The 20,131-nt window shown below is 42.0% G+C and overlaps 1 protein-coding gene and 1 long non-coding RNA gene across 4 annotated transcripts; both read right to left on the bottom strand.

Moving 5' to 3' along the window:
* Nucleotides 1-1,134: 1,134 nt before the first annotated feature.
* On the bottom strand, nt 1,135-4,531 carry LOC121677491. Its single transcript, XR_006021004.1, has 4 exons — nt 3,990-4,531; nt 3,127-3,281; nt 2,641-2,758; nt 1,135-1,896 (listed from the first exon to the last, which is right to left on the bottom strand). It is a non-coding gene; the product is annotated as an uncharacterized LOC121677491 (long non-coding RNA).
* A 1,333-nt stretch (nt 4,532-5,864) lies between these two features.
* On the bottom strand, nt 5,865-8,644 carry LOC121677449. Of its 3 annotated transcripts, XM_042056200.1 has the most exons (5): nt 8,311-8,521; nt 7,931-8,125; nt 7,770-7,846; nt 6,741-7,344; nt 5,865-6,691 (listed from the first exon to the last, which is right to left on the bottom strand). In XM_042056200.1, exons 1-5 carry the CDS (start codon nt 8,440-8,442, stop codon nt 6,617-6,619), a joined length of 1,083 nt encoding a protein of 360 aa, XP_041912134.1. In that variant the 5' UTR covers nt 8,443-8,521; the 3' UTR covers nt 5,865-6,616. The 3 variants fall into 3 exon arrangements, with proteins under 3 accessions (XP_041912134.1, XP_041912133.1, XP_041912131.1); XM_042056199.1 differs by lacking the exon at nt 8,311-8,521 and adding an exon at nt 8,630-8,644 and having other exon boundaries at nt 5,865-7,344; XM_042056197.1 differs by having other exon boundaries at nt 5,865-7,344.
* Nucleotides 8,645-20,131: the final 11,487 nt, after the last annotated feature.

Below are 20,131 nucleotides of genomic sequence, written 5' to 3' on the forward strand. Positions count from 1 at the left end.
TCCAACAAAGTCAGGCCATCCTTAAAAATATTTTTGTTTGCAGTAACAGCCAAAAAAAAATAAAAATGGGTCGGTAGGTAGGTCAATATTTTTTTTTTCAAGATTCAAAGTAAAAAAAAAAGTTCAATTTTGGTCATTGTGATTACGTAGGAATGAATTTACACAAATGTGCATATCGTGACGTAACTGACTGGGTCTTCAACCCGTGCCTTCAGGCGCACCATTGCAAACCTCATTCTGATGCAGGTTATATAGACCAGCCTTTCTCAAACTTCTTTGACCTGAGGCCCGGTCATGGCAGACTTTTGGGTCATAGGGCTCATCTACATGTACCCAGAAAGAAGGCTACAATAGCTCTTGGCCACGTTATATTGAAATTTGACTATACAATACTCAATGCTATACAGTATATTATACAGTCTCTGCTCTGTTTCTAAGGAAGTTCCAAAAAACAACGTCGTTCTATTAAGTTTCGTTAAATAAATAAATAGCCTTCCAACAGGTTGAAGCGGAGCTTTGATACCAACGTTATCGATTAGTTTCAGTTTCTCTCGCGCAGACGCGCATTGAATGAATGCTCATACCACCACTTAATTGTAGGGCTCCATGTTTAATGACATCGATAGCAGAAACGTTTGTTTTCTTTTTTCGTCGATCCGCGGTTTCTTGATCAACTGCGCAGCAAATTATCAGATGAAGCATCGGGCCTAATTTCACTCCACGACTCCGCGAACCAGCAGTCTCCATGTTGCGGACCCATATTTCGAGAAATGCTGAACCGCTAGACTAGGGGGAGAAGGGATGAGAAAAGATCTGGCCACAGTTCTTCCAGAACTTCGTGCCAAGTAAAAGCGTTATCAGTTTGTGTGAATGAAACGAAGCGTAGGCCATAGTGTGACATGCGTAAAACCAATGGTGTAGAGATGACGCCAAGTGAGCCACGCAAAGTGAGCCACGTTTGCATGTAGGCAATTTATATTCACAATACGTGGGCCTACTAAAAGAAATATTATTTTATTGCATTTGTATTGGTTGTTTAGAGTAAAAAAAACCAATCGGTCGGTATTAACGCAAGTTTACAACCGGCAAGTCGGTCGGACTAAAAGGGGGAAAAAAATAAATATTTGGGTCGGTTCTAAATTGACAGGGTCGGTCGGGTTACGGCAAACGAAAATATTTTTAAGGATGGCCTCAGCAAGCCGGGAGATCTGGCACCGAGAGGGTCCAATCTTCCCCGATCTTCCTCTGGCAGGGTACCGGTTTCCCCAGAGGCTTACGGTTGTCCCCATGCTGCACCACCAGCTTCACCTCGAGTGCCTGCTGATGACCCCTGGCCTCTCGGCTCTTTTAGAAAGGGACACCAGAGAGCAGAGCAGGAGCCAGCTGTGGAGTGCTGCTCGGGAGAGCAGGCTCACAGCAAGCCGGTTCCATGATGTCTATGTGGCCAGGGGAGATGAAATCCGGCAGCGGATGGCAGAGAGGATCCTCAAGGGAACCCGGCAAACCGCAGCTATGCGGCGGGGGTTGGAGCTGGAGCCAGAAGTGCTCCAGCGCTACGCAGAGCAATGGCAGGTCAACGTGCTCCCCTGTGGCTTCATTGTGCACCCAGATGCTCCCCATCTGGGTGCAAGCCCAGATGGCCGGGTGGTTGACCCTTTGCAGGATCCCCCCTTCGGACTGGTGGAGGTGAAATGTCCGGACATCAACAGCATCACCGAGGCACCTCATGTTAAGTTTGTTGGGGGGAAACCTGTACTTAGAAGGGGTCACCACTACTTCACCCAGGTGCAAGGCCAGCTTGCGGTCACTGGCCTTCCCTGGTGTGACTTTGTCACTGACACCAGGTCAGACATTTCTGTGGAGAGGATCTGGCGGGATGAATCTTTCATCACAAGTCTGAAAGACAAGTTAGATTTGTTTTATTATTCCACATTTATGGACGTTTTTCTAAAATAGTGTGTGACGGTAATACATATTGCTGATTGGATCATAAACGGCCACAGCAACGAAGAGGAGTGACTATAGAACTTGCCAAAGCAATTAAGAATCTCTTTTTACTAGTAGTTCAGTTGTGCTAAAGAGTTGTGCTATTTTCCCAATGTATTGTCAATGGTAAGTATAGTTGGTAAGTGGTAAGTATAGTTACACACATAGTAAATATTCCTTTTTAGAATGTCCTGTGAAAACCACCGATGAGCCTTCTGTGTATTTGGTGCAGCGCATGTTGTGCTCTGCAGGATGGCCTTTACGGATCCCAGGTACAGCATTCGGTGCATGTTGCAGCTGTCACCAGCCAGTTGTGAGTGGTGGTTGGATCAGAATTGTAATGTGCTTTAGTTTTGAATAGATGTATGTAGTAATGTTTAATTGTTAATCAGTTGTGAATTGTTTTCTGATTTGTGTCTGTGGCGTCTGAGTTTGTCTTGTATGTTTGTCTCGTCTTCCCACTCAAGACCTGCACCTTGCCGTGGTGGGTGGGCTTTCAACAGAGTCAGGTCACTTAGGTTCCTGACAGGTTCCGTGGGGGCACCCGTGATGGACCAGTCAAACGAACAACGCTTGTGAGGACATGTGAGTATTTTCACTTTCAGCCCATGGATTTAAAAACCTGAAAACACTTGCATACATTGGATTTCTTACGTTTTAGTACAACAGCGATGACAACGACCAAGAAACAGGTTCACCAGAGAGCAGAGCCGGAGCCAGCTGTGGAGTGCTGCTCGGGAGGATCCGGCGGGATGAGTCATTCATTGTATGTCTGAAAGACAAATTAGATTTGTTTTATTATTCCACATTTATGGACGTTTTTCTTAAGGAGTATGTATACTGTCAGTGTGTGCGTGCGTGCCTGCCTGTGTACCTTGTTAATCTTTAAAAAACAAATTCTGTTCTACAATTATTCTGTTAAAAAATTACATAAATCAGCGTGTGCATGTGCATGCGTGTGTGTGCCTTCTTCAAATTGTTGTTCTGTGTGTAATTTTCAAATCAAATTAAATAAAAATAAAAAAAACACATGAGAACTATATTTGGATTCAGTGATATTATTAACAACTTCATTGTATGTATGTCAGTGTATGGAGGTGTGTGTGCACGCAGAAGAGCAGTAGAAGAGAAAATACTCACATGCATGTCCTCACAAGCGTTCGTTTGACTGGTCCATCACGGGTGCCCCCACGGAGCCTGTCAGGAACCTAAGTGACCTGACTTATAGTTGAAAGCCCACCCACCACGGCAAGGTGCAGGAATACTTTTAACTCAGTCCAGATCAAGAACAATTACTGTAGTGTGCAATGACAAAGTTATGAGTGCTGCATGACAAATAACATCACAATAATCTGTTCAATCTTTGTTTTAGCAAAATGTGCTGTATATGAAATATGAATGTATGAAATAAGCTATCTAGTTTTAGTTTAAAACGCACACAGACACACTGACAAACCATTTACTGTCTAAACTTAGCTAACATTTCTAGCTATGTTTTTGACTTGTTACCAAGGGCTATTGGCTTTGTGCACTAGATAGAGACAAACTTCTCCGCTGTCAAAAAGCACATTAAGATGAGTGCTTTAGTAGTAAAACTGTACTCAGGCACCGAAAGTCCTGCCCTCCTTATTTTGTGCAGCCCATGTAGGCTGGCGTTTTTAGGAAAACGGTGGAAGCAGAAATCACGTTTATATCGACTTGAAACCGACAGAGTGGGACACAGCAGTGCTCCTTAAAGCCGCCCACGGTTTCAAGCTTAAACACTCGCATAGATTGCATTTCTTACGTTTTAGTACAACTGAAGCAATTACCTTCAAGTGCTTTTTAGCATAGGTGATAACGAACCACAGACACGTTCGTCCGCCATAAGAGAAACATGGAGGTTCGTCTATATTTAGTGTGCAGAGCTAATAAAAACCTCCAAATAAACACAATGTATATATGCAAATGTACATCTCGTTATTTATCTCCTTGCTAATTCATCTACTCAGATAAAATCTTACCTGGGGGTGGTCGTGCGTCGTAGTCGTGGTCCGAAGCAACGCTAGCTAAGTTAGCTAAGCTAGCAACACCAACATCTTCGTTTCCACAAGGCTCGACTTCACGAACATCAAACCCCAGTCTCTCAGTTGTCCTCTCGAAAACAGACTTCCTGGCTTGGGTTGAGTCAGAGACCCATGAAAAAACACAAGGCACCGCGTCTTGTTTATCTGCGACGAAGGTGGGTGGCAAACATTCGTCGGGATAGTTTTAATATAACATCCCACACTAAGGTCTGCTGCAGACACTTCATGGAAAGCGACCTAGTTGAGCCAAAAGAAGGAGCAATACCTATGCTCTTTGAGTGGAATGCCTACAGGCTCACAACACGACCCAGTGTGTGGGAGAGGAGAGAAAGGCCAGAGGAACCGGAGTTATCTCTTCCTTTAGAGTCAGACACCGAAGTGTCAGCCGATCATGATTACTGTGCTATTCCAGAGCCGTCGTCTTTAGATTTGAGCTGTGCGGCAAACGAGGATTTGGCATGTGAAGTGGAGGAGTTAAAAAAGCAGCGAAATTTCGGACTGCAGCGGTTTGCAGGATCTGATGAGGATATACGGTTTTACACTAGGTAGGCTAGAAGCTATGCAGATTGCAAATATTTTCAGTCTTCTGGTACCGATGGCAGGCATAATAACGTCCTCCTTTCCTTTAACCCCACCCTACAAAAACCTCAACAGAGGATAAACATACACTAGGCCAATTAGTTTATTCGTCTATAAAAATTATAAAGTACATATTTACATGTAAAATCAATCAAATGTATTTTTGCTCCACTAGATTCCCAAGTTATGATCATTTAATGGCCTTCTGGTGGCTCATTGAGCCATCAGTCCACAAAATGGTTAGAATCACAAGAGCCAGAGCAGCAGCTAAGAAAAATGAAGAGGTGACCCGTTCATGTGTGTCAGGGGTAGGTGTCAGAGTTAGCTTTAATAGCTAGGCTATAAACACTATGTATTATTATTATTATTATTATTATTATTATGTTAAGTCAGCCATTTGGGTTTGTGGATTGAGACAAATTTACAATATGTCTATCAAATCCACAGAGGCAGGTACTGCAGCCAATAGATGAGTTCTTCCTATTCCTTGTCCATCTTTCTGTTGGTCTGAAGGAGAGAGACTTAGGACATCGGTTTGGAATTCATTCCTCGATAGTCAGCAGAGTAGTGTCATCATGGACAAACTACCTATACACCCTCCTTGGGTCTGTATGCATTTGGCTGTCACCTGAGGAAGTTAAGGCAAATCTCCCAGCAGTTTTCAGCGACTTCCCTGACACACAGGTGATCATAGATTGCACTGAATTTAAATGCCAGACTCCGTCCTCTCTGTTGCTGCAGAGTGAAATGTACTCACGCTACAAAAGTCACTGCACCATGAAAGGCCTGATTGGCATTGCTCCACATGGTGCAGTGACTTTTGTCTCTTCATTATATGCAGGGTCAGTGAGTGATAAAGAGTTGTTCAAAAGATCAGGGCTAGCAGAGCTACTTACAGAGGAGATGGCAGTGATGGTGGACAAGGGTTTCTTAATTAGCGACTGTGTGAATTGCAAGGTGTACTGTCCACCATTTTTGTCCAGGAAGAGTCAGATGCCTGCACATCATGTAATTGCAACACAAGCCATAGCACGTCTCAGAGTACACGTGGAAAGAGTAATCAGGAGGATCAAAGAAAACAAGTTCTTCGATGGCATCATTCCACTAACTCAGACTGTAAATATCAGCCAAATGTTCACAGTGGCATGTCTGTTATCCAATTATCAGAACAAGGCATTAGTGAAGGCCTGGCTTAAATAAAAAACTACATATCATGTCAACACAGAAATAATATTACTTGTACATACATTTTAATGTAAAATTAGATACATCACAATAGTATAACATACATTAGTTCAAAAGTAAAACAGTGGGTACTCTACGCATGAATATCACATAAATAAAAAAAAATGTTCTCTGAAATGGCAAAAACTACCTACCTAATATATATACATTATTTATTGTTTACAAATAAAAATCTATAACACATTTGAACCATATTTTTGTCCATCATGTCTTTGACTCAATAATTAGTGTTATTTTTTAGGAGTGGATTATACAGAGGCAGTGACAGTACATTACAACAATCAATAGGGTCCTGTATAGATTTGTAAAAATGAACAGTCATTAAACCCCTTTGTATAGATTTGTAAAAATGAACAACTCAGAAGTGGCAGATGGAGTCAGAAGTGGCAGCTGGATACAGTAAGCGGCCATGCGCTCCTTTGTATAGATTTGTAAAAATGAACAGTCATTAAACCCCTTTGTATAGATTTGTAAAAATGAACAACAATCATTAAGCCCCTTTGTATAGATTTGTAAAAATGAACAGTTATAATACATTGGATTTGTAAAAATGAACAACTATTACAATATATTGGTCTATTTTTTTTTTCTTTTTTATGATGATGATGATTTGTATTGGATTAAATAAGTTATATTTTGATCATGTTTTTAGAGCTCATTTTTCATTTGTAGGTATCGTGGCATGTAGTAGCAAAAGAAATAATCAGCTTTCTCTCTGATTGATTTTTGCACCTCAGTGTCTATGTAAATCCGTTGCACAAGATAGTCCTCCTGTGCCCACACAACAAAATCGCACCACTGCATCCCTGTGAGGAGCAGTTGCCCTTGTACTTGCCAGTAATAGGCGTGGCTTTTTTTAAGTTTTGGGGAACCATTTTCCATTTTTACGTATTTGCAGTCTACAAAGTTTTTGACATTAGGGCATTTGAATTCAACAAGGCCGAATTGGGGGTTTGTGTTTGGATCATAAACAACACCATCTGGAGAAGCAGCAAGCCAGGGGGTGGTTGGATGAATAACTAGACCACTGGGTGTATAGTTGACATGGACTAACTTACTATATTCAGCTGCCACTTCTGACTCCATCTCAGCCCCCCTCTTCATGTCTGCCGTTTGTCTTGTTCCCTTAAATATTCGGTCTGCAAGCGACTCAGCAGAGCTCTGGCCTTTGACATGGCAGATCTCCCGAAACCTAGAGTCATCATGTCCATCCAGCGGCAAGTGTGGTGTCGGTGGCGTGTCATGAATATGTGTGATGTACCGGGTCTTCTGTGCAGGCTGTTGATAGGACAATACACTTCCCTTTTGCACTAACCCGATGCCAATTTCCACAAGGGGCTGGTCAGACCTCATGTTCATGGTGGTCACAAGTGGCTGATCCTCAAGGCTAAAGCGACTGTATGCTTCTGATATTCGGAACATGCAGGGATCGGGTAATGGACTGACCAGGCCTCTGTAGAATCCACTCCTAAAAAATATATAGATACATTGTGTTAATAAGGGAGGAATACAGCGAATGAAAAAAATGGCAACAACTTCCTTTATGAAATTACATTCTACACTGTTTTCAGGCAATAAAGGTGTTGTTGAGGAAAACTTAAAGACTACCCTTTACCACACAGAAAATTGGTAAGGAGTTAATGAGCGCATTGATGAAGAATTGGACCAATAAGCATAATTGGCCGAATATCCGATGTCATCAAGCAATGTTGATTGTACAAGCAATTTATATCTACCTTTTATTAAGACTTATTCAGCTATTACTTATTTAAGCCACTTGGAGGAGTATCGCACTGGGTGTGGCACATGGGATTTAGATATATCTACAGGTGTGGTGATCAATTATGCCTGGACCTGGGATTATTTCCTAGGGGGGAAATCATCTCTTATTACCTTACTCCAGTCTGTACCCTTCGCTTTGGTACTGGCTTGGTGAAGACCATGGCGTTGATGGGTCCAGGCTTCACACCCTATCAGACAAATACAATTACTGAGAGTGGGATCACTTCAAAGCAATGATCAATGAAAAAAAACTTCAATCTCCTTAAAATTACCATAGTTCTTGGCTTGTGCCATTGCTGTTCTGACTCTGTGCAGCTATGAACAGGGGGTACCACTGGTATTTCAAGTTGTGAATAGTGTGCCGTTTGGTACAGCAGGGCCACTATGTGGCTGCATAAAGCAGTGCCTGCCACACAGGAACATGTCTTCTGTGTCATTACCACTGGCGTTGAATCACCAAGTGTAATCTGAGAAGAAAGAGAAAGAAAGAAGTCAGCCTGCTTTAAAAAAAAAAAAAAGGAAAACCGTGGTGTTATTTAACATATGCAAAAACCTAAACTGCTGAATGCTTAGACCAACAAAACTATCATTACATTAACATTAGGCAACATGGGGGAGGGTTAGGATGAATAAAGCTGGAGCTCCTGCCTACACTTAAACGATGTGGCATCTCAGACTTCAGCATAGACCTGTAGCACAATGATCTGACGCCAACTTGCCCTGTCATCCTGTCTTTATTGGACACTATAAAATAACAGATTAAGTTGTTAGCGTTATGGGTCATTGGTGATAACCTGTGTATCAACAGCTATGCATCATTCACGTCAACACATCCTACAAGTAGCAGCAAGCTAAACAGCCGTTACACGATTGCTATAGCTTCTAACTAGACTATCTATCAACGTATGAAGTAAGTAAGCTAGCGCTAACATTTACTAACGTTAGTCAGTTAGTTTAAATGATGTTCTTACCTTCATAGTTGTGTATGTACGCGCCCACATACAACCTAAAACCCTTGTCCATTTTAAATGATGGGACCTTCGACATGTTTCAGATGCGGTGGACATCTGTCATACTCAATTTTGGGAGTTCTTGAAGAGACCGGGTGTAAAACACAGCTGTCGCCATCGTAGCACCGGAAACAGCTGAGCAGTACAAAGTAGAACGCGGAAGCGATTGTGACTGATTGTGCAAGTAGCCCATTGAAATGGTATAGGCAAGGTTTATCTTATATTAGGTTATTATGTGTGGCACATTTATTGGGCTTTAGCCTCTTTTAATTTATTTGATAAGGAACTGATAAAAACTGAGCAGCAGAAAAGCTGTCAAAGTCGATACATAAATAGTTTATTATTATAATAAGGTTATTAATACTATTACTTTACTACTATTACTATTGTTACTGTTAATATTATTATTCGGATGAGCCAATAATGTAAATCTGAGTCTGAAATGTTGGCTACAAACAGTCTGTAACTGCACTGCTAACTTTCGGGAACTATTTGAGTCTTCCATTAGCCGCCATTGTTGAAAAAAATGGAACATTAGCGTCAATGGAGTTGTCGCAACTCTACCTTTATATGGCTCTGGGCTTATCCACTTAATCGTTCTTGTCCCATGCTAGCCTAGGACTAACGTCAGTATTGCTAGCATCAACGCCAGCAGCAACATTCGAGGTGTTTTAAAAAAAATCATTTGGATTTAGTCTCCTCCTGTTCTCATCTATCGTTTCTGTTGTGTGCCACTTTTATGCTTACTAATGGCTGATTGCATTGCTGATTATTATAACTAAGCTACAACACATCCAGAAGTAGCCTCACAACGTATTAGACATTCTCTGATGTAATCACGAATGACATGAAGTAAGATCATTTGGGATAAACACATTTTCCCCATTCCCAGCAGGCCTTGTTCCTTTGTAAAAACGGACAATAAATAAAGAAATGTAATAAGTTGCAGGTATTTTTTTTATTTCTAACTCATATTGTAGGCTATGTTGTAACATCTGAACGTAAACACAATGCAAAAACTAAGGTCACCATGACTAATAGTTATAGGACATCTGAGTGGTATAAATAGCTGTCAATCCCTAATTAAGAACATGTTATACCGTGAGAAAAAAAATTGTGTATCCGTGATTGACAACATAAATGTAACTTGAAATTGCGATGGGAAGGGGCCCATAACGGGACAGTGGACATAGACCCAATCTCGCTCCTGGGTGTGCTGATACCCACACCCCTGGTACCTGACAATGAGCAACTTGCAAAATTCTTTTCTTGTTTCATCAGGGGACTGATATGGCCAGAAGCTTGATTTTGAGGCCTATGAGTCAAACCTCCTTTTACTTTTCAGAATGGATGCGATGATGAGGAGCGTTCAGTGGGCCAGAGGAAGACTCATTGAGCCAGACCTAGCTGATGAAATGCTCAGTGTGATTGCTGATTTCTTAAAAGAAATGGAAACTTTCACAGTTCAGCAAGGTTGGTCACATTAGTCTTTATTCCACTGTTAGATGTGCATGGCAATGTATCTCTTGGAGCAGGGTTGAGAAATCCTGAATAACTACAACTAAGCAGGCTAATAATAAACTTTCATTATTGTTCATATTTCATTGCTTTAATGTTAGGTGACCATGGATACCGCACTCCACAAGTCAGGGGACGGGTGGGACGTCCAAGGTTCCATGTCACCCAGGAACAGCTGGTGTTTTTGCTAACATTTAATTTTAAAATACGCCAGATTGCTGACATGTTAGGTGTGTCAGTGCGAACTGTAAAGCGACTCTTAAGGTAAGGAGTGCGGCATTATTAGTTAATGAATTTGTATTGTTTTTATTAGTAGATTAAATGTACAGATCAATTGACCGATCCCAAGCCCCTCCTCCCATTGTCAGTTCCATAGTTACTGTTGCTAAGTCGGACAAGTTTGCAGGAAAGTGTGCGAGAACGCGTGTTCAACATGGGGACGCAGCACCCCCATTTAGCCGAGTGCAACAGTGTATGCTGGATTTCTGGGCGTCAAGTAATCTTGATATATTCAAAAAACAGAGGCCAGTGTCGTGGAAAATTCACTAACTTTTAACTCTAACTTAGCACTCTGAACAAAAAACCAGCGGAGAACGGTCTGAGATGAGAAGTGGCCGCTTGTGGCCTTTTATTCACAAGTCCTGCTGGGTACAGCTCTGAAAAAAAAATGCACAGAGACTAAGTGTCGCCAGGCAGGAGTTGTGAATGATGGATGTCCTCTGCAGCGGAGACTCCATGACCCAGGCCTTGGGGAGAAGGTGCGCACGTTCTGAGGATTTTCCTCTTGGGGAAAGTTTTTGTATGTTATCAAAACACCTCCTTTTTTCGTATGGCCAACCCTGGCCGGGTGTCTGCCCCCTATGTAAATGGCAGACCCCCTTGTAGCCAATCAGTATACACTCAATAAATTATATTGGTGGATGAGCTCACCAAGCTGCCACAAAAATTATTAAATAATCCCCAGTAGGCCTGTGTCACGTTCGCGCACATGCATGACATCCTCCCCCAGCTTCTGCCTGGCCACCTGGCTGCACATGAACTCTTCATGAACTTTACTACATATATCTCTCGGCTGCTGCCTGGCAACACATGACATCTTCAAAAAAATCTGCCACATAATCCCCCCTTCGAGGCTTGCAAAAGTCTCGCTGAAGGAATCACATTTTCAACACATAAAGTATAATAAGAACATAAGGATTGCATAAAAAATATAAGTCATTGCATATAGCCTAGTATACGTCATTAGGCAGTGTTTCCTAGCTTGCTGATTGCTAAGGCAAATGTGGAAATAAATGATGCTATAACTTGACATAAGTTGCATAAGGCACACAAGATAAACAACACAATTAAAATACATACTGGTGACACTAGTGTAGCAGCAATTGATAAATGATACCATTTACCAAAATATTTAAGACAAATGGCTGGGTTCCGAGTCGGTTCCTGCCCTAAAGTGGTGTTTAAAAATGTAACTCCACTCGCCCTACCGGAAGACTATCACTATTGACAGGTGAACTAAAATCTACATCTCCATGATAGGAGGAGCCCATACCAGCCAATCATGACAGTCTTTGGTTGATTCACAACACTTACAATTACATCTAATGTACTAATCTTACTAAAATAGTTGTTCTCGTTTATCATAAGTAATGTTGTTTCCTTATGTGTAATGGTTATAGTCCTTAGTTTTACAGAGGACATACTAAAAATGATTAGATATGGTTAAATATGCCTTCCATGCTCTGCCTTCCTAGTCATTACTATCCAAAGTAAGACTATTTCAAATTTTAGTGCTGCGAGTGCAGCTTTGCATCCTCTGGTTCCCATTGTCATAATCATGTAGACCCACATGATACTGTTGTGGTATGTGAACAACACATAGACTCTGAGATCAGTACTCAGATAGGAAGAGGTTTCAGGCCGCTTTGAAACCAAACTTCCCTGGCTAGCAGCCATCCAGAACCTGTGGCGGCAACCCCCCTGTCTTAGGTCGTCCCAATGCAGGCCAAAAACAAGGATCTTACCCGTTATAGGGCCGAGTAGCCTTAATCAACACAGTGTCCTGTTCTGATGAGGAACACACGAGAGGTGCAGAATATCTTCAAATTTAGACTTGGGAAACAGAGCATGTGGTCAAAATGATATAGCTACATTTTGCAAGCAAGTCTATCCAACAATTGTGGATGGTTGTGCCTGTGAGGGCTAGTCCTCCAAAAAACTAAGTTTCTACTATGACTATATGATTAAATGAAAAAACATGCATGTGATTACATGGTTAAAGGAATTATGTGTGTAATTATATATGATTAATATGAAAAACATACATGTAAGTATAACCTTCCACATCCCTACACATTTCTAGGCTTCTTGCAGAATTGTGTCGTCCATACTGCCTATAGCGTATCAATAATAGATCATTATTAATAATATGAATTAATATAGTTATCACATCATATCCTCATCAACGTGCTATGTGGGTCACACAGCTTCACATGTTGCCTTAACAATCATCATCATGTACACTAACAGCTACTAGTCACTTGAATTTGTTAGACCTTTCATATTGGTGGTGGTGGAAACTCATCGCTCACATATTTTATGTCTTGTGTGAGGAAGTCCTTTTTTTTTTTTTTTTTTTTTTTTTTTTTGCAAAACCCTCCTGCATTTCCATATACCTACTTAGGTCAACCTTCCCTTCAACTAAATGAGTGTTTTCTTCTACTTCATTTAACACATTAAGTTGTTTAGAAACAGTGTCTGAGCAATACCGTCCCATACATGGCAATAAACAACAATCACACATTTCATATGGCTTATTCACTGTCATCGTCATCGGAGGTCCAGTATTGGACCATCTCCTCCAGCTCCTTCCAATCCAGTCCAGTATAGCTGTACCTGGCCAGGTCTCTTGGACTCTTGCTATGTGGGCTGCGGCTAGGCTGCCGCCGTGTGCTGGTCTGTTGAAACAATGTCAGGGAAAAAGGGGCTAAAGTTCTGGTTGCTGTCCTCCCCAAAGAATGTAGCTGAGGATGACAGGGCCGATGGTGGTGTACTGTTCCGGAGAGTGAGGCCCCTCTGGCTCTGCGTGCTGTTCGTCGGGTAGGCAAAGGCTGTGCTTGATTCTGGTTCTGGCTCCGATTCCTGGGATTGGTGGGGCTGCTGTTCCTGCTGGCGTTGCTCGTTGATGTGTTGTTCTTCCCTTGGATGTTCTGCTGCCTCCTGGAACCCTGAGTCCTCCCACTAAACAGGAGAGGTGGTTGTGGGAGCTGGTGTGACTGCCATGGCTTCAGGCGGTTGGAGCTCCTTGCTGAGAAGACTGCAGTGATGTCTGAGTGACCAGCGGGCTCACCCCCAGTGTGAGCATCCTGGCTGAGGTTGTTGGTCGAGTGTGGTTTCCCCTCAGACCTCTGGTTCTTCTGCATCAGCACCGCTGTTGGGATGGCCTGGATCGCCATGAATGGTCCGGTTGCCCTAGGGTCAAGGCATAACCTTTAAACATTCGCAGGTACACCAAATCTCCATGCTAAATTGGTCCGTCTGTGGTCATCCTGTCCAACCACTCTTCATTGTTTTTCTTTTCACTAAAGAATTCTTGGTGAATATGAGACAGTTGTTTAACATAATATCTGATTTCCTGTATTTTGCTGCTTTATCTTCCCCCCTTGCGCAATGATCAGATGATCATGCGCAACTTACAGTCCATGAGGAGGGTAAGCAATTACCGATCCGGGGCTATCGCGAGACCATTATGCTTTCTCTAGATCCCATCGGGTCCTTGTTTAGCACCTTCGTCATGCCATTTTTTTTTTTTTTTTTCCTTCCCACCTTTTCCCATTCAGTAGCGCGTTCCTGCATTATTTAAATCTTTGTCAGTAGTGAGACGGGGTTGCATTATGGTAACATTAACATTCCATCATCCAGGTGACCTACTGGTGCTTATATAGCTCCGGTGCCTGTGGGGTCATCTACTAATTGAAACAGTAAGTCTTAGGGATAATGGGGTTCACAATGGAGTTTTCCGCATATGATACACTCCCCCCTTTGACACATGGCACCACACAGAGGGTCATTATGATGCATGTGATTCTCATCAATCCACTAGGAACACCATTTGCACCCCCCAGATGAGAAGAAAGGCATGGCGTGGGGCACTGAGTGGATCCACCCAGTAATATGACATGTTGCCCGCCTTCACGAGGGGCTGTATTCATCTCTCTTGCCTTGGGAATGGCCTCTATGTCGTCTACTGTCCATGTGAGTGGGTTTCTCAAATTGTCAGATCCGGTCTTGAAATCATAGCATGCAGGGGAGCAATTATTTGCTTGTATCACTCCACTCAGTCACTCCTGTATCCAATTAATCCCAAAAAAATTACATCATTAGTTTTAGTAGCAGGTTGTGGAACTCTGGGAATAGACTCTGTATGTTCTGGTGCTATGCCCTTCTTCCCTTGCTATATAAGTCTTTGTCTGCTAAAAGTTTTAGTATCTTGTTGCCTCCTGTATTTGAACATCTACGAGCTTTCGCTGAGCATACTGATCTTGTTGATTTTTTTCTTCTCTTCTGATTGTCTATACTGATTCACAAAGTGGGCCACTGCTTGTCTAAACTCGTCCTTGGTTATCACTGCAAGCCGTCAGTCATTCTCCAATTGTAGTTTTACAGGTCGAGGTAGCGCATTAAGGATTGCTCGTCTGAATTGTGATCGGCCGGCATGGGACACTTCAGGGTCTTGCTCCATTTTACATCGCCATTTCTGTGCTGCTTTTTCCACAAAGGCAGCTGGGTTCTCACTTCTCTTGTAAATTGTCAATCCATACTGCTGTGGGGCTGCACTGATTAGGATAAGCAGCTCTCAAGGTGCTCCCTTTCTAGCACAGTTGTGGTTTCGTGTTTTCCCAAGGACATGCTCAAAATGTATTTGATGTCTCCTAAGGCTAGAGTTTTTCCGGTCATTTCTCTTTCGAGCTCACCTATATACAGGCCTGCACCATCATGAAGCACAGGTAATCTTGCCATTAATCCACTGACATCTGAGTGAGACCATGGTTGGTAGTGGGCCTGCTCTGTTCTTCTGTGTCTGAATGATCTTCTTCGTCCTTCTTCTGTGCCTTAATCTTTTGTCGTTCTTTTTCTGCCTTTTCCACCCTCTTTAATTTTTTTTTTTTTTGTTTCATCCAGGCTCTTTCTTACTCCCCCTTCTATTTCACTTAATCCCCTTCGCACTCCTCTTTGGATTTCGCTGAGTCCTTTTTCTACTCCTCTCTTTACTCGATGAATTCCCCATAGGTCTGCTTTCACCATGCCGGGTGGGACTATAAGTGGGCATTCCAGTGTGGCACCTGCCAGTAGTCGTCCTTTGCATGTCCTTTGGTGAACTCGCAGTCCGGTTTCGCCCTTGAACCAACCTTCGCAGTCAGGACACTTGATTTTAATGGGTTGTCTGAGTATGGACTTCAGTGGCTCGTTGGCAGTAAGTCCTTGTTGATCCATGTGGTTTTCTTCCAGTTCCTCAATTTCATATTCTTCCTCTGCCTTGAATTCATGTTCATGTACTCTGCTCGGGTCAGCTTGAAATGCTGGTTCTCCCTCTATTTTCAGACAGACTTCTCCTAGTTCATCCACTCCTGTCAGTGTGCCCTCCACTATTCTCACTGTGCGCTGTGGGCGGCTGTCGTTTTCTTCCATCAGTTCCAGTATGTAATTTCGATAATTCATTAGGATGGGGTTATATGCTGCTCTGCGGGCAATAAACTCTTCAGATATGTGTTCACCCACTTCCTGCCAGGTGAGTGCTAATTCGGTGTTTATCCAGTTCAGCAGCAGTTCCGCCAAAGCCTTCCGGTCAGTGGTTTCCTCTGTTTCTCTTAGTGTGTGTATTCTCTTTATAATTCTAGATTCTTCTTCTCGTCTTTCTCTCCAGAATTCTTGTTCACCCAATTCAGTGGGAGTTCTACGGACTTTGGGGGATAAAGAGGTTTCCTTCCTGGGTGCGACAGGGCCTTGGGTGTCATCCGCATATCTCCCTGTTCCCTGCAGGGTGAGAGAACTTCTCCTTGAAACTGGTTGGTGTGCAGCGTGCAACAGGTGCTTCTCTAGAGATGCCTGTGAGTTGGACCGTGGACAGGTGGTGGTTGCCCAGCTGAAAGCACTCCTTGTATGTCCTTGGTCAGACTGTTCACATAGCTGCTGTGTTTTAGGCCTGGCTCCCCCCTTTGTCTCCTGGGGTGTTGGTGGTGGGGGCATTGGTGGAAAGAGTGTTGGCTCAGAGTGAGACCTGGCTACTGTTGGCTGTTGGTTTTCAGTTGTGTCTTGGAACTCTTTTGTGTCGGAGGCCCCCTTCATTTTCGATATGTGCTGCAGCGTTAGTCTCAGCTCCTCTCATGGCTTTCCTGAAGTTTTCCATGTATCTTATCTTAAATCTTATCTCTCTCTCATTTCCCATGCATCTTATGCGGTCTCTTTCCAGTCCATCTATGTCAGATGCTCTTCTTGTTTGTCGTGTTCTGGTGCGGGAAACATTACGGGGCGGTGAAGGTGATGATGAAGATGATAGTGGGGGTGAGAACGCACGGCGCCGGGGTGGCCGTCGGTGAGTCACTCGGGCTCCTTCCCGTCCTCTTCTCCTAATTCTGACTATTTCCTCTTCATTTTTTTTGTAATTCTTGAGTTTCTCTTCCATTTGAACCAGCATAAGACTATCAAAAGTTCCTTCCTTGGGCCATGGTGTAGCATCTTTTTGAGTCCGAAGAACCCATTTATGATTTATGTTTTCGATTATTGCTTGACGTTCAGGATACATTTTTATGACCCTTCCCACTGGACTGCATTGTTCTGATATAATTTTTGGTAGCTTCTGTGTGTGCTCACTTCCAAGCATACAGTATACTACTGGCGATGCACTCTTGCTGTTGTACAACAATTAGTCTTTAAATCCTAAACTCCAGTTTTGAGATGTTGTGTGGTCATATGGTCCCGTGATGTTTCCATCAATAAGGTTTTCTTGTGTTTGCTGGCTCCTAGTAGCTCATTGATTTTATGCTTGTTGTCTGGCCCCCTCCTGCTGCTGTCTTGGCGCCTTTAGCTGTGGCGACTGGCTCCCGTGGATCATCATTGAGAGTTCTGCATAGAAACTTGAAATGTGTTAGTTGTGCATACAGTATGTTCATACAAGTTCAATAAGCTATGAAAATTCATTAGCGAGCTGGAACTGGTTCCCGTCTCTAAATCTTCCATTATTAATTGATACATTCCGTTAGGTAGTTTTATGATTATTAGGATTTTACCTGTTATCATTATTTTCATCATCATTTTTTTTTTTTTTTTGCTGTTATTCAATAACCTGACTCAATTCATCTTTGCCTGCACTCCACTGTTAGTAGATAAAACTTAAAATGAAGAACATTTTCGACATAAAAAAAAATTAAGTTTGCTACTTGTACATGTATAGGTGAGTTGACAACTTATTTTAAGGAGTTTGTAATACTGAAAAAGAAAGAAAGCTGTCTCAACTTATTAATATATGGATTTTCAACACACAGTCTTGCTTTCACCTAACAACAGATAAGTATTAAGTTACTGAAACTTGTAAATCTCGTGGCCAAACTTATAAAGCACAACTGAATGTTCAGAACCTTCCAGACCACGCCTGAGAAGTAACAGAAATTATGGCGCAGGATCCTGTAGCCTGCATCGAACATCAAAGGTACGTGCAAAGTAGTCTAGCCTACTATTTTTGTTTTTTTTAAAAACAACAGCTATCAAACAACGGCACACAGTGCATCAAAATCTTTGTCACGTGACACTACAAATGAAATTAACGGTACAGCTTGCCCTTTTGCTAATTTGAATATTTGAAAAGATGGATTTTACCTAGCTATCTACAGACAGTAGCTATCGTGTCTTCCAAGCTAGCTGCTGCTTGCACGGTAATTAAACCATTTGAAAAGATTACTTTGGTAGCTGGCGTCTTCAAAGTTACCTGCAGCCTGCCCTTTGATCATTTGGAGTTAGTAAAGGTAAATTTAGCTGTCTGGTGTCTTCAAACTTCACCGTGGCAGCTGTATTCAGCACTTAACATTTTAGCATTGCTAGTTCTAACACTGCACGTGTTTGAGAATCATATTTGGTCGTCCTAGTTAAGCCTAACATTGTCACTATTTATGAAGGTTTGTGGGCCATTTGACATTCTTAGCTTAACCTGAACACAGGCCTAATAGGTAGGCCAACATTTATTTATTTTTGAAGTTTGAGAAATATTCTGTGTCAATCCCTGCAAACCACGTAGATTTTGTTCATTTTGTTGTTTGTCTTGAGGTAAATTTTCTAACATTGTGCCTTTCTTTTATACAGATAAATGACAAATTCAGACGGATCTCTACATTCATTCATTGCACAACTGGACCAGTTGCCATTGCCTTAAAAATACACAATGCTTTCAGAAAATTTAAATTGCTGTGTGCTTTATTCAGACAGAAGTGAAGTAAGTTACTATAACTTAAAAAGATCCATGCAAATTGTTACCTTAATTTTTTTAAGTCATTTCAACCTAAGCCGCTCCCCGAGCAAACACTGCGAGACCTGATTTGTCCTCTAAAATCTTAATTAAGTTGAACCAACTCAACCATACCAATTTGATCATGCAATATAATTCAGTTGTTCCAACTATATAAGTCTCACAATATTCACCCAAAAACGGCCCGAGCCGAAACCACCCAAAAAGATCCATGCAAATTGTTACCTCAATTTTTTAAGTTGAGCCAGTGTATTATTTTTTAGAGTGTGTTCTTCGAGGACTACAAATCTACAAACTCACGTGTTTTTAACTTTGTTTTTTGAATATTTCCTACCTGTCAGGTGGCTTGTGAATTATAAGTCTGTTCAGAGGGGTTTCTATCTGTCCGAATGTCACTGACTAATTTTGTTCTGTTCTGAGTTTTCTGTCTGTCCAGTGGCATTCGGCTCATAATTTCTGTTCTGTGGGGTTTCTATCTGTCCGAATGTCACTGACTCATTTTGTTCTGTTCTGAGGGTTTCTGTCTGTCCAGTGGCATTCGGCTCATGAATTCTGTTCTGTGGGGTTTCTATCTGTCCGAATGTCACTGACTCATTTTGTTCTGTTCTGAGGGTTTCTGTCTGTCCAGTGGCATTCGGCTCATGAATTCTGTTCTGTGGGGTTTCTATCTGTCCGAATGTCACTGACTCATTTTGTTCTATTCTGAGGGTTTCTGTCTGTCCAGTGGCATTCGGCTCATGAATTCTGTTCTGTGGGGTTTTCCGCCTAAGATATCTTTCTGCTGTGTTTTACTAAACATGTGATTGAGGTGTCTGTGATTCCTTCAAAACATATGGAGCAAACACATCAAAACACTCAGTCTGAGCCGCCACTGCAATCTGCACTTCTTGCTCTTGTGCCTGCTCCCGCTCTGCTCCCTTCAGGAAGGTCATAAATCAAGTCAAAGTCAAGCCCTTCCTCCACTGCTTCTACAGTATGTGCTCTAAGTTTGAATCAAGGCCATTGCTAGAAGCAACAGGGTCAGCGCTAATGTGTCTCAGTCATCCGTCGTTGAGTCAAAGTTCCTTTTTTTTTTTTTTTTTTTTTCACACATTCATAATTCCATTCACGCGGATACCCTCACACATTCATTCATCTCAACATTCAATCCTTTTCATCAGTTCTCACTACTTATTTGCTAAATCATACAAATAATGGACGGGTGTCTCATTCATCCTCCTATTATTACAAAATGTAAGATCCGTAATCTACTAGTCTTTCACACAGGAATTATTTAGGGTTGCACTCTATTCATCAATTTGATAAATCCATTCTACTCCTGAAAATCGCATCAATCCAGTAAAAATATAAATCTATAAAAATGAAAAAAAAAAAATATATATATATTTTATCGAAGAGCGCATCAATTCAATAATCTATTCTACTCTCGG

The sequence above is a fragment of the Alosa sapidissima genome, chromosome 12 (assembly GCF_018492685.1).
Source record: "Alosa sapidissima isolate fAloSap1 chromosome 12, fAloSap1.pri, whole genome shotgun sequence".
Classification (NCBI taxonomy): domain Eukaryota; kingdom Metazoa; phylum Chordata; class Actinopteri; order Clupeiformes; family Clupeidae; genus Alosa; species Alosa sapidissima.

What these genes read in the sequence shown, in the direction of transcription:
- LOC121677449 (XM_042056197.1), bottom strand. Translation starts at nt 8,442, where the DNA reads ATGACCCATAACGCTAACAACTTAATCTGTTATTTTATAGTGTCCAAT. An exon ending in AGATGCCACATCGTTTAAGT is followed by an intron (nt 8,126 to 8,310) that starts GTAGGCAGGAGC and finishes CTTTCTTCTCAG; the next exon opens with ATTACACTTGGTGATTCAAC. An exon ending in AGGGTACAGACTGGAGTAAG is followed by an intron (nt 7,345 to 7,769) that starts GTAATAAGAGAT and finishes TATATTTTTTAG; the next exon opens with GAGTGGATTCTACAGAGGCC.